This window comes from Jatropha curcas, chromosome 1 (assembly GCF_041381405.1).
Source record: "Jatropha curcas cultivar XTBG-Jc1 chromosome 1, XTBG_Jcur_1.0, whole genome shotgun sequence".
In the NCBI taxonomy this organism is placed as follows: domain Eukaryota; kingdom Viridiplantae; phylum Streptophyta; class Magnoliopsida; order Malpighiales; family Euphorbiaceae; genus Jatropha; species Jatropha curcas.
In genome coordinates, this window is record NC_143151.1 from 1,975,492 (window position 1) to 1,989,839 (window position 14,348).

Consider the following 14,348-nt stretch of genomic DNA (forward strand, 5'->3'; position numbering starts at 1 on the left):
TAGTGAAAAATATCAATGACCTTTGAAGTAATGTGGCCCTAGTAAACATGTATGAATAATATTGAGAAATACAACAGAGAACAGAACGAATTCAGATTTCTAATTAAGGTCTATGACACTCGTACACTAAAACCGTTTGCCATATAACATTAACATTTTCCGTCATCATCATAGGGACTTAGAGAATCAACACTAGAATAAAAATCCAGAAGATCCAAAAATATATGGACAAGGACTTCAAATATCCAAAAATATATGAACAGAAATACACTTCACCACAAGCGTGGGTCATTTATCCTATGGATAGACACATACCCTGTATTTCATCTTAAAAATTATCCTTTGCACGGCGGATGAGACCTAAGGCTTCTGCATCATTTGCCGTGGCTGGAATATTTAATGATTGTCGGATTTCTGTACTTGACGCGCGAAGAAAGGGATTACAAGCCTTCTCAATCTTTAGTGTAGTTGGAATCTAAGAAATGACAAAGAAAGCCGATTTTAATGCAGTTTTGGATTATAAAATTGAAATAAGGCTGATAAAGAATGTTCATGTCCATGAAGAAAGGAGCACATCATTATAATTCTGACCGAGACAGCTGAGTTCACACTTCAGAACATAGTTTGGTTTCTCTGCATACTCTAGCACTATGATCTATGAACTTATTTAACTTGATCAACTTTGAGGTTCATAGCCATATCGATATTTCCATAATCACGTATCAATGAACTGCTCCATTGATGGCTGCGTTCAAACAAAGTTCTGCTTGTGCTGCTTGTTTATAGCCCAAAGCCATTTCATTTTAAAAGCGGTTCTCACATTCAAAATAGGCTGGACAAACAAAGCATACTAGCATATAGAGCCAATTTCCAAAGGAGATAAAACTCCCCTATAAAAGAATGAACTCTAAAACAGATTAAATTATTCACATGCAAATGAATGTGAAACACAAGACGCCTTGTATGAACTAAAAATACTCCAGAGTGAGGGACTCTCAAAGCTTCAATACCAACAGATTCACAAATTTTGGTTTAACATAAATAACCAACAAGAGTTATTTGTATCTCTTGCAATCCTAGAAATCAAGCTTACTTAGCAGGAGTTTCTCTGCCTAACACCAGAAATATATATATTTACCCATATGTGAATGTGTAGATTGATGACTATATATAAAGAATGACCAGAAAACTTACTGTTGGCAAACTCTTGCCACGAAGATGGGCCACCTGCGCTGCATATGACTGGAGTGCCTCATTGTTGGGTTCTATAGACAATGCAAACTTCGAATTACTCTGTCAATTGGATGGCTAACAGTTAGGGACTAGAGATTAAATCTTGGATAGATGAAGCAAGCACAAAATATAGAAAATATTTAGAAACTAACCAACGTATATTCATGGCCACAATATATATTTGTATCATCTGGCAAAGACATGATTTTTCTGAGGGAAGAATGCATCTGGAACAAAGAAATTTTATGTTATAATATAATAATATTAAACCTAGTCAACATGAATGTCATTCAGCACAAGCATATTCTCAATAGATGACTACCACTCGCACGGTAAAATATTTTGTTAAAGTGCCCAACTCATTATAATTTAGAAAGCACATAGACTTCAGCTAAGAAAAATTACAATTTCTTGAGAAGCATAAAACATATTAATTCTTCCTTTCCCTCTCTACCTTGTTTTCCCATGACAGGTACTCGATATTCCAGTAACAACTTCATTTAAACCTCAGAGGAAATATTTCTACAATTTAAAAAAGAAAATCAACGTTGGAAACATTTCTTAACTAAGATTTTGTATTCTTCAGGTTTAAAACATTATTGTTTGATACAGCATTTTATACGACTTAAATACCTAAAATTTTCTTCTTACATACGAAGGCTCCATTTCAGTAAATCTGAACGAGGATAAAATTATGTCCTTCAACATCAAAGTCTAAGAAATTTCCTCACTTTATTCCAGCTTTTTAACACTTAAATCTAATTGAATTTATCCAACCTCAGTTTCAGACAGTCTCTCTTCTCACTCACCATCTTATACACTTCAGCAATCAATCTATTAGGAGTATAGTCATATATCTATTTAGCAGATAACTCCACAGAAGAAAAAAAGAATTGGAAACAATGAATTTCTGTTAATTAAAGCATCAAATGTAACTGTTTCAGTCCTCAGAACAGCAAAGTATAGCCATGAAATGAATGTTGTAATTACCTGCTCAGGTGTTCCCTCAAAAAGCTTGCCACATGATAAACTGAACAAAGTGTCTCCTGTAAAAATGGCTCCTGATCCCGGAAAGTAGAAACTAACGTGTCCTACAATTAAGTCAAAGCAGAACATTAGAATGTAAAAGGAAAAAATAAAATGTGTGTGCACACATTTACTCACATATACTCAACAAGTGTTAATTATAAACCACATCACATGACACAATTCTACACAATCAAAAGCAGAAACTAAATTTTTTCAAAGTCACACTAACAAATACAATATAACTGTATGAAATGGTAGTTAAAATAAACCAACTGTTCCTATAAAAACTAACTACATTTGATACAAACAACCATATAAAAAAAGTTAATGATGCAACAACAATAGAAAACACAGTTGCATAATCATGTAATTTCATCATTGCATATTTTAACTTTCAAATGGTTTTCCATGACAGATGACAAAATACAACCTCGGGTATGACCGGGAGTTTCCATCACAAGCACCTCATGTCCAGCAAACATCCACTTATCCCCATCATTCAGAACTATGTCAATACCAGGAATTCTATCTCTGTCAATTCCTGGACCAATTACCTGCAAGCAAGAAATGGAAGTACAAAGACTCCAAACAACCTCTTAATACTGAAACACTTCATAGAAAACAAGAATTTTATCAAAGGCTCTATACTGCTCTCAATTGAAGTATCCTTGCCTTTACAACCCTAGACTCAACATAAGCAATTAGACCAGTAATGACAAAAGCTACCAAAGAAACCTATATATGCATACCTGATCAACAAACTAAAAGTTTAAAACAGGAAAGAACTTCACAAAGTGCTCAATAGGTTGATTGATATGGCCAGCATTACCAATCTCTCAAGAAGAATTAACAACAAAGCCAATGAAATGAATGACCTGTATTTACTATGTAAAGAGAACCTCATGATCTCAACATTGTCGTGGGCAATTTGGAACCAACTATTTGGCATTTTTGACAAGAGTTGGGTTTGACCAGATTCTTTAAAATTGCTTGACTGTGAGTAACGAATCACGCAACTCCAACATTGTGGGTAAAGCATGCACGAACAAAAATGCTTAATTCTACTGGTTTTTCTTCAATTATCAGATTTTTTTCAATAAACAAGAACTCTTAACTTTGTCAATATGAGAAATAGTTTACTTTCGTAGGATGAAACAGAAGGAAGAAATCCTTCCTCCTTGGTAAACATGAACTGCAAAACTGAACTTGTCAACAGAAACTCTGATTTTTAAAGCTTATAACTTTTTGCGTCAACATGTAACTCTAGGAATCATCTTCAACTGTAAGATGACAGAAAAATAATCTTCACTGGAGACTACCATTATCATACCTTTGCACCGTACCTTGCTTTCAATTCTTCATTCCCACCAGTGTGATCATGATGATGATGAGTATTTAGTATATAGGTCAAATTGCGGTTTTTCCTGCTTAGAGCATCTATAATAGGTACAGCTTCAGAAGGATCAACAACCCCAACAGTGCCTGTGTCCACATCATGTAGAAGATATGCATAGTTGTCCTTGAGACAAGGCACCTGAAGATGCAAAATGCAGCAAAAAATCAATCTGCAAAGTTCAATTTGCAAAACAAGCAACCAAGATATTGACCCTATAAGAGTTATAAAGAGAGAAGAAAAATGTCCTTACCAATTCAATTTGTAATGAAGAAGCCATATTGGAAACACTGCAAAATTGAGTAACTTTAAGCGTTCGACTAGCACCTCGTAAGGTCTTAAATGGCATGGATAACAGGTGCATGAATCCATACAACAGACCCTTTCTAAAGCAAAGCTGCCTCGCCCCTGGCCATACACACAGCCCACTCCTTGCCTAAAGTATGAGAATCAAAAACAAAGTCTTAAACAATTTCTTTCTAGTGTTAAGCAACATTGCTACTAAAACAAAGCTGGTAACAAATATTAGATTCTAAAAAATACAGTACCAGATAGAAAGCTATCAAAGAATATCATTTTCTTTACTTTGGGTGAGGATCATTTGCAAACAAGGAACCACTATAATACAATGGGAAAATGCAAAGCAAGATAGTCACAAAAAAAAAAAAAAAAAAAAATCCCCAATCCATCGCGTAAATGATGAAATCTGCAAGTTGTTCATTACAATTGTACATTCGACAGGACTAATTAGAACCCTAGATATAACTATACAAATTTCAAAAGGCAAATTTTGATTCATTACTATTAAAAAGCAAAACCAGCGGAATAGTCCACAGCTTTTGCTTTAAAGAAGAAGAAAACACATACAAAATACCAAAACACTAATCCATAGTTGTATGCATAAGCAAGTGGCACGACTTCAGAGTTCAGACCCAGACAACAAGTCAAAAACAAATTAATTAAAAACAAAAGAAAATTCCTCAACTGGTTCAAATACTTAGATCATACATTTCCCAGGAAAATTGACAAATAAAACAAACGCAACCTTTACCAAATGGATTCAAGAAAATAAAAAGAACAGTGAGAATAATTTTCTACGAAGAATTATCAAAATATGAAAGAGGAAACAAAAACCAACCCTTGAACAAGGAAGAGAGGCCATGGCACAGGAAGCTTTAGAGATCATTTGCATCCCCCCCTCTCTTTCACACTCCTTTTGTGCACTTAAATAGAGAGAAATATGCAGAGAGGGGTTTTCAAGGGAGAGTGGTTGAGTTGAGACTTGAGGGAGAGAGAAACTGTGGGTTGGCAAATTGGTGGCAATTGGAACTCACTGTGATTACTGATTTGATGCTTTGGTGGAGAATAATTAATGAGAAAATAAATAAAAGGCAAAAAATTATATATTTTTTTTTTTCTATTCTTTCACTAGAAATTAAAAAAATACCAGCCTCGCGTTTTTTTTTTTTTAAATGGTTTTTCTATTAATATTAATTTTGATATTTTTTATTTATGTTAAAATTTCTTTTGGAAAAAATAAAGTATTAAAATATCTCTAAGATTTGTCTTAATTGTTATTTTCATCATTGTTTTTAATGATTAAATTAAACTAATTTAGGTAAGTATAGATTTTTTGGTGTAGTATTACTAGATTCATCCTAACAATAAGTATCGGATTACATTAAATTTCATGCTACCTTTGTTCTATAATATTTATTTCATTTAAGATTTCACATATTTTAAGAAAATCATTCAATTTTTCTAAGTTACAATAAATTATTAAGTAAATTGACTATATTATCCTTAATTTAATATTAATTCTCTACGAAAACCATTAAATTAAAGAAATAATTATCGGTCATATACAAACTAAATATAAAAAAATTATTTATTACTCCTTAAAATCACAAATGTGACAAGTATTTTGAAACAAACTATTTTATCAAATGTGACAAGTATTATGAAACGGAGGTAGTAAAACTTATGAAATATCAAATTTATGGCTGTGAAATCCGAAAAAATTTATACTACCAAATGTTTTTCAGACAATTTAAAAATAATTAGTTAGATTAATTTAAATATAATTTTTTTTTCTTATTTTGCAAATATTGTTCACAAAGTTTAAGAATAGATTATTTTCTACTATCTCTTTGTTCTATAATACTTGTCACATTTGTAGTTTCAATGAGTAATAAATATTTTCTTCCATGTTTACCTTTTATATATGACCAATAATTATTACTTCAATTTAATGGGTTTCGCAGAGAATTAGTATTAAATTAAGGGTAATATAGTCAATTTACTTAATAATTTATTATCACTTAGACAAATTGAATGATTTTTTAAAAGAATGTGAAATTCTAAATATAACAAATATTATGGAAGAGAAGTAGTATATATTACTCTTAAATACACAAAAGACTGTACTTCCTCCGTCCCAAAATATAAATTGTTTTTGATTTATTATTTTATCTCAAAATATAAGTCCAAGAAGTAATAAATGATGTTTTTCTGATATTGACTTTGTTTATACTAAATACATTAAATACTTCACAAGCAACTATTAACTTTAAATAAAAGATAATTTGATCAAATTACAATTGAGCTTATTATAATATAGGAGAATTAATTGATTCTTTCGTCTTTATCCAAAAACCTTAAACGATTTACCATAATACTTGCTTTCTCTCTCATTTTTTACCATGCACAGGCAACACATGTCGCTCACAACTCCTCCCTCTTTCTCTCCGTCAGTCCCTCTATCTTCACTCGCCTTGCTATGTTCTCCGTTGTTGCCATTACCCAAGCTTTCGTCGGCCATATTGGTGATCTCAATCTCGTTGCCATTTCCATCGCCACCACTATAGATCATCATCGCCGTTGATGAGTTCTGATTCTTCTTTTAATTTAGGAATTTTGGATTTTTCTCAATTGGGTAATAATAGTTTTGAATATAAGCAGGACGAGCTTTAGGATCAGACTAGTGTTCGAAAAAAAATATGACTGTTTGAGAATGCAATTCAAAAGGTAGGAAAAACAATACAAAGAATGAGACCGTTGAAGGTTTTGTCGAATTTCCTATATTTGGATATTGGAGGAAATAAAGTTTTATTTTTCTACTAATTCATTATTTAAATCAATTTAATCAATTTAATAAATCAAATTGCGTGATCATTAATAAATTACCCTTAATTATGATTATTTAATTTACATTTATTATTTAATCTAAATAAGTTTTAAAATACTAACACTATCTTAATTTTTAATTAACAATGCCTTTTTTTGTTGGTAATCCTATTAACCAAACACTTAAATTATTTAAAAAAAGTTTAAGTCATTTTATCAAAAAATTAACTGCTTATTTTTTAAAATTAATTTATAAAAAATATATTTTTAGTTAAATAAGTAGCGAAATATAAAGGTGTTAAATAATCGTTTTCTTTTTTAATTTTTTTTTATTTAACGAGAGACGGTGTTAAAAGGTAGAGGAGGGTGAGAATGGGAAAAAGCAAACTTTTTATGGGCAATACACGTGGAAGTGGGTATTGATGTTGGGTGTGGGGCGTTGCGTCATTAACCGCTTTAATGTGGGGCCATGTGGCAGATTACGCGTAAAGACTGTCACTGCATGTCTTTTAACTTTCTTTTTTCCCCTAACAAAATGGATTTTATGAATTAGCGTTATAATACATATATGTAATGTGTCATTATTTAATTATCAAGAATATGTCTTGGAACTTCTAATTGAATTAATATTTATAATTAATTAATATTTTTCATTTTAAAAATATTTTATCTTTATACAATATTAATTAGCCAATAGAATACAAATTTATTTGAAATTCAATATAATTTATCAAATATTATTTTCTTTATTTTTTGAAAAATAAATTTTTGTTAATAGTTTGATTTTTCCCATTTCAATGTTTCCTTGTCATTCCAATTTTATATTTTTTATAAATATAAAATGAGAGATAACTGATAATTAAATAAAATATTTACATTTATTTGATTAATTATGTTTATATTTAAATAAAAAATTTTAATTAATATAAACTTTTAAACTGGATAAACATATTGAGCGAAACGTATCATGTTTAAATATAATATTTTTTGAAAAATCTTTTAAATGAAACAGATGTTGACAAGACAAATAAAATTAATATCATATTTTTTAATATAAATTTAAAAATATTGATATCATTAAAAATTAAAATTCCCTAATTTTTTTTAAAATATAAAATTATTCTCATTTCGGTTTTTGATGCTCCTATCCTACCTTCAACTTATCTACTTAAAAGAGCAAAAAGAAATCTCTATTACAGATTTTAATTCTAAAATATTTGTTCAAAGCTCAAAGCTCAAAAAATCAAAACTCACCAGCTTAACGTAAAAGTCAAAACAGTAATTAAAGATATCAAATAAATTATACCATTTGGTACAATAAAATTTAAATAAAACAATTCACTAGTGTGGAGTAAAAGGAAATACAGGAATTAACATATGATTGAGTTAATAATAATTGCAAATATGTAATTAAGATTTCTTTTGTTTTTGAAATATCATTTTCTTAAGAAAATATTTTCCAAATTTTCTGTTGACTAATTTTTCTAAACACCCTTTTTTAGACAAAAAAATCCAAAAATATTTTTTAAATAAATTATTTTCTGAAAAAAATGGAGCCCAAAAAAAAAATAAAAAAGAAGACTAGTGTCAAAGAAAAGATTCAGATTTATATCCTTGAAACTAAAATGGCAGAGACTCCATAATATATTCAAAGCTTAGAATTTATTGATTCAACCTCAAAACTGTCCATCCAGTTCACTGTTAATGGAGTCCATCAGAAAGTCAACTTTGGGAAATTAAATGGGGTTTTGACTTTGAATATTACAACAACATCATCTATACAACCAGATCATATTACAAGACGTACTTTCATTTTCACATAAAGAAATTTTTTTTTTTTTTTTCTAAAATTGCAAGATACAGTGTAAGCACCCTCATTACTTCAAAATTCATCCTGTAAAATCACAAAAAAGAAAAGAAAGAGTTCATGATTTTGCCAAATTAGGTTATCTGCAAACAAAAGTAAAATCAATGAGGAAAAGGAAAACACAAGGCAAGTAGGGTTTGAAGATGTCCTTACATGGTAATCGTCTTCGTAGTGAGGATCATACTGCAGATTTAAAAAGAAAAAATGTTAAATTTCATATTTATTTGAACAATAAAAATGTCAAGATGATGATGATCATGAAATTACATACACTTTCTCTGTCAAATGTCAATATCCATTAAATGGAAGATACAAATACATAGCACTTGCTAATTTGACTTTCAAGGTCTCCCATACTGATCAGTTGCATTTGTCCATAACTGCTTTCTTCCAAGTCCCAACCAATTACATACATATATTTAAAGTCCTTCACCCTTAATATGATCCCAAAAAAAAAATAAAAAAAAAAAGGAAAAAAGAAAAATCCCTTGTAGAGATGCAGCATGGGAAATGGAAATCAGTTTGTGTTCCCTATTTAATTTATGGTTTGTGTGGGTCTCTTGTGCATTGAGTAAAGACTAATTTTGATTGAGGGAATTTTTAATAAGCAAAACAAAAAAAATCCTTTATGCCAAGATGCCAAACATTTTAGACTCAATTATGAATGCTTTATTCCATCCATTGAAGGGTGCATTAAAATTTATCACTCTGTTTATGTTTCTTGCCTTTTATTTTAACCAAGATTAACCTTCTAAGCAATACAAATAAGTGTCAAAGCTCTTCAATACTAAATCCAATTGCTCCTAGTAAGATAATTTTTTAATTGATCTATCGAAAAAGACACTGATTATTGATTCCTAATAAGATACTAGAGAACTTTCATGACCATAAACCAGATGGACTTGTTTCTTAAGTTGCACCTCAATTTCTTAAAAAGAATCTATAAAGCATTAATAAGTCCATGCAAGGGATGTCCTTTTAAAGTTCAAGCAGCAACCAAAATATTGGACAATTTAATTTGATTAGAAGAAAGAACAAGATATAATACCCTTCTACGATGCTTCCTCTCTCGATGCCCCCTTTCTTTCCTCCTCCTCTCACCTTCCTCTCGTGCTCTTTGAGCTTCCTATTCATGTAAGCAGAAAGAATTACTAAGAAGATTTAATAGGCCAAATGACAAAATCCCATAAACAGCTAAAGACATCTTTAGTAACCTGTTCTTCACGGGCTCTCCTCACTTTCTCTGCTTCCTCAAAGGCCTCTTTTTCGAGCTGGGATTTACATAAAATGAGATTTTGAATTTGGCTATTCTGCAGAACAAAATAACTGATAAAATCTCTAAAATCAATGGCTCACCTCTCTATTATTGGCCCAGAAATCTTGTACAATTTGTCTTGCATATTTTGGGTTATCACAAATCAATATATTGTCAAAAATTGAACCAGCCTTCACCTGCAATGTACCATTTTACCTCATCAGATCAAGGAGGCTCAGTGTAGGTCATATTTTGAATCACTACTCCCCTAAAAGCACAAAATATGAACGACTTTGCAACTGCAAAGAAAGTACCAATATGATCTAATCTGATTTCAGAGGATTAAGATAACTCAATTCTAAGGAGATGCCATTGTTTCAAATACAACTCCAAAATCCACTATAAGAGAACCACCAGCCAATGTGACCAGTCCAATCAGAAAAGATGAAAATTCAAAAGATTTCAAATTCGAAAGAATGTCAAATCAACATTCCACTTAATGAATTAATTCATTCAGATATACACACAACGAAGAATTCTGCAAATAATAGGACGTTAGTGGTTTCAGAAGCTAAAGATTTTACATATTTGACATCATTAATCTTCCATTTCCTCCTCAACCTAAGTTTATATCATCATCTTCCGTAGAACAAGAGGACAAGAGAAGTCATGAGACCTACCTGCCATACTTCTATACCAACATATTTTATAGGCTTCAGCACATAAAGGTCAGGATCATCTTCGAACTCTGAAAAACCCAAAAAAAAAAAAAAAAAAAAAATGAAAAAGAGAAGGGTGAGAAAGAAAGATAATGAGTTTAAGCAGAACAAAACTGGATTTCATATCTGACAGAACAGTTGAATTGACTACATTGGTCTAAGAAGACGTACAAGTATACTTGGATCAAACTAAAAATAGTATAATATTCCCGCCACAACCTAGAAGCTAATTCGTCATCAGATGCTAGTACGATCCAAAATTGATTTTCTTAATTTCCTGTTCAGAATATAAACTAATTTTCTTCTTCTTCTTCTTTTTTTTTTTTTTTTTTTTTTTTTCAGCATAGCAGATTAATCTTAAGTCTATAACCATGTTCCAGCAGTTTGAACATGTTCCTTCATTCTGTTCAAAATTGTTTACATGAGACTTGTTCATAATTTCTTCCACTCCTGTTCATTTTCTCAAACAGTTGAAAACATTAATATTCCAAGAGTGCAATAAAGCTAGACAACACACCACATTGGAAAGATAATTACCTGGATTATCAATCCATGGAGTCTTCCACTTCCCCTTGTAGTTGGGGTTCCTTATTTTCTGCAGAGAAGTTAGTTATGTCAATCATTCGTAACATGTATAACAGAATTTGATAACAGACTTTCTATCAGTAGCGTGGATGCACCTTTCTTTTCCATGGTCCTTTGTATTTTGGATTTGGTATCTTGGGTGGCTTCCATATCCCATCCTCCTCTTCATCCCAGTTATCAGGCTATTCAAAGTAGCAACAAAAAGTAATTACATGTTGCAATCCATTCACTTTCATAACTGTTAAAAACTTACTAATAAATCTTGTTTACTTCAAGAAGTATTTCCTTATTTATTATTTGGATCATCCTCTCACCAAACCAAATTAATTAAAATGCACAGAAATACAAATATATGTGTGCAAAACAGAAGGAAGGGGGAGTAGGGACCACCTTCCTGCGACATTGCCAGACAAAGGAAGCTATAATTCATCCAAAATCCATACGTTTCAAATTGAACTGGATGAATAGATGAAAAAGATTATATAGAACACTCTGATGTATTAAAGGCAATGTATGAACCTCTTTAGCCTTAGGATCAGGAATCTCAGCTGGAATAGAATCATATCCCTGCAACATCAAGGCAGATAATACAAGTGCATAATTTAAAGGGAAGATACATAAATCACCATTCCAATCTCAACCTTAAGCAGATATCAATACCTCTGGTTTGACATCATCAGGATCATCAATATATTCTCTATCATCCCAGTCTGCTGGCTGCCAAAATAAAACATACAGTGTGTGTGGAAACACAGCAAAGTGTAAGGGCACAATCAACTAACTTGATATTTGGTAATTTATGTTTTTAATGGCAAAATGAAACTGATACTTCTCACACATACAAGAGGGAAACCAAGAAAAAAATTGCAAACATACTACGGGTGGTAACAGATAGAATAAGAGAACACAATATTGCTTCATGACTCACTCACACATGACAAAGTTCAAGGTGTGTTTAGCAATTCATCATGCATTATTGAGCAAAATAAGATAGGTAAAACACACCCTTGGTTATTGTATGGGACCAGTTTGATAAATGTAGTCATGTAATGTGCACAACGAATGTTAAGCATTTTGCTGGTTACTTGGATGATTGTTGCATTACCACCAGATATAACCTAGAGGGATTATTTTTCTTGACCTTTTCGTGGAGCTAACATTACTAGTAAACAGAGATGTACAATTTGTCTAACCTTTATGGCTTTATCAAAATTCTGTTTACCCAGCAGGAAATAAAAAAAAAAAAAAAGCATACTTGAAGAGAAAGGGAGAAGAAAAACCTCTTGCTGCTAAGTTCTCCACACAGTTAAAAAGTTTAAGGGCAACAGAGTTGACTTACATTGTTTTCACTTTTCAGAAAAATGGCATCTCTAATATTTTCCAATCAATTCACAAAATCAGAACTTGGTATGAGGATAGGCTTAATGTAAGACATCACACTATCTGACATGCTTCACAATTTCAAATATTCAAATGCATACCTTCTTTGCTTTCGTGTCTTTGATTTTCCTTGGAGGAAGTATATCCCAATCTGTGTACACGCTTCCAGATTCTCTTTCTCGATTATCAATTAAGATAGTATAAGATGCATCAGGCCCAAGTATAAAGGTATAGAAATGAGTGAGCTTATCAGTTTCGCACTGTATATCCTTTTTTATGGGATAATTCTGTCCCTGGTAAGAGAGTATAACATGGAGCTTTTTCGTCTGTGTGCCGCAAATATCAGGTCCAAACATAAAACTGCAAAAGAGGGAATGAGTTTATTGGACAATTTATAAGTAAACAGTTACAGAACAACATCAAACATCAACAAACACAACAATTATTATAGATGAAAATGACAATTGCAAAGGAGCTAGGACAAAGATTGAGCTGAAAAATGAGCCTTCCCACATAAGCATTATGCACATGTAAGTAGGCAAGCATGACTCAAACACAAGTTCTACTTCTAATCTAGTTGAGTGAATCCAACCATGTTTCAATAAGTACTGCACAAATTAAGCTAGAATAAACTATAATAAGCAAATCATAGTTATGTTTAAAGAAAAACTAGGTAAAGGACATGGGCTTCAAAAGCCGAAAGCTCAAACATTTACGAGTGTATTTGATGTTTGCAATGCTCAACGTAACCGAAAGCACATTAAAAGAAAATCACAAGCATGATTTCCAGTTATTTCCCCATTGCACAACATGCTTGCCAATCTATGCAGAATGTTTAAAAGAAAAAGGGAAGAGTTTAGACCAAATTGTATTTCAACTATCTTTAAAATTAAGATGAAAGAAATTTCTTAACTGTTCGTGCAAGAAAAGCCACTTTTTTCCTTCCTTTCTCTTTGCAAACACACCATCAATTCCCCCCTTTGGGCCTGCTCTCCCCCCGCCCGCCCCCAAAACACTCCCTCCCGCCCTCTTTAGGTAGCAGAAAGTTCACGAATGCATAAGCTCACACATGCAAGCACGAGAAATTGCCATTCATCCATAACAGTTCCATGGAGATCATGACCAGAAAAATAAATTTAAAACCAAACTACGTCCTTAGAAAGCATAAGCATTATAGACTTTCAAAAACAAGTGATTGAATCATGGAAAGAAAAGATTAGGAGCAAAAAGAGCAAAGAAAAGTTACTGAAAAGAATAAGATCATCGTAGAACAGCTCATAAACACTTCAAATCCAGAAATTCAAATATTTTCGATTGTAAATTTCCAGCACAAACCAAATGAAATACAAATAAAAAACAAACTGATGGACCTGTATGGAGTATCACCACCAAATTTCTTCTGATTTACATAACCAGAAAGAAGTTTAATGTAACCACCACCACATTCGATGTCCTGCTCAAATTTAATAGAGAACTGGACAACTAGAGTCCTATCCTTGTTGCTGAATTCTGGTATCTTTGCAGATATGGCAAAATGCTTAGCATCATTGTATGTCTGAATACCTACAAGATTCCCACCATTCATCAATAGCAATTGCTATTAGGAACAGGAAATTTGCCCTAAATGAGGCTGAAAGTAAGAAAAAAGGATCCATTGGATCAAGGCTTAGTTGAGTTAAGTTGCAGTCTTTCCTTTCCAATCATTATCAGTTTATCAATTTCTCACTCGATTAACCTACACTCATCTATCAATTCATCTCA

At 31.8% G+C, this 14,348-nt stretch overlaps 2 protein-coding genes across 2 annotated transcripts in view; both read right to left on the reverse strand.

Annotated features, from left to right (window-relative positions):
* On the reverse strand, positions 1-5,001 carry GLX2-1 (glyoxalase 2-1). Its single transcript, XM_012209822.4, has 8 exons — positions 4,794-5,001; positions 3,909-4,091; positions 3,593-3,796; positions 2,693-2,816; positions 2,224-2,324; positions 1,386-1,460; positions 1,195-1,293; positions 1-475 (listed from the first exon to the last, which is right to left on the reverse strand). The coding sequence occupies exons 1-8, from the start codon at positions 4,845-4,847 to the stop codon at positions 329-331; spliced, it is 987 nt and encodes a 328-aa protein (XP_012065212.1). The 5' UTR covers positions 4,848-5,001; the 3' UTR covers positions 1-328.
* Positions 5,002-8,426: 3,425 nt separating this feature from the next.
* Positions 8,427-14,348, reverse strand: part of LOC105628416 (calreticulin-3) — a 7,346-nt gene continuing 1,424 nt past the window's right edge. The window contains exons 3-14 of the mRNA XM_012209823.4: positions 13,958-14,150; positions 12,689-12,947; positions 11,868-11,924; positions 11,727-11,774; positions 11,303-11,389; positions 11,160-11,217; positions 10,584-10,651; positions 10,005-10,100; positions 9,863-9,919; positions 9,697-9,774; positions 8,802-8,831; positions 8,427-8,675 (exon numbers count right to left, since the gene is read on the reverse strand). Of these exons, the coding sequence (XP_012065213.1) occupies positions 8,664-8,675; positions 8,802-8,831; positions 9,697-9,774; positions 9,863-9,919; positions 10,005-10,100; positions 10,584-10,651; positions 11,160-11,217; positions 11,303-11,389; positions 11,727-11,774; positions 11,868-11,924; positions 12,689-12,947; positions 13,958-14,150 (1,043 nt within the window). The 3' untranslated portion in view covers positions 8,427-8,663. The remainder of the gene's footprint in view (positions 8,676-8,801; positions 8,832-9,696; positions 9,775-9,862; positions 9,920-10,004; positions 10,101-10,583; positions 10,652-11,159; positions 11,218-11,302; positions 11,390-11,726; positions 11,775-11,867; positions 11,925-12,688; positions 12,948-13,957; positions 14,151-14,348) is intronic.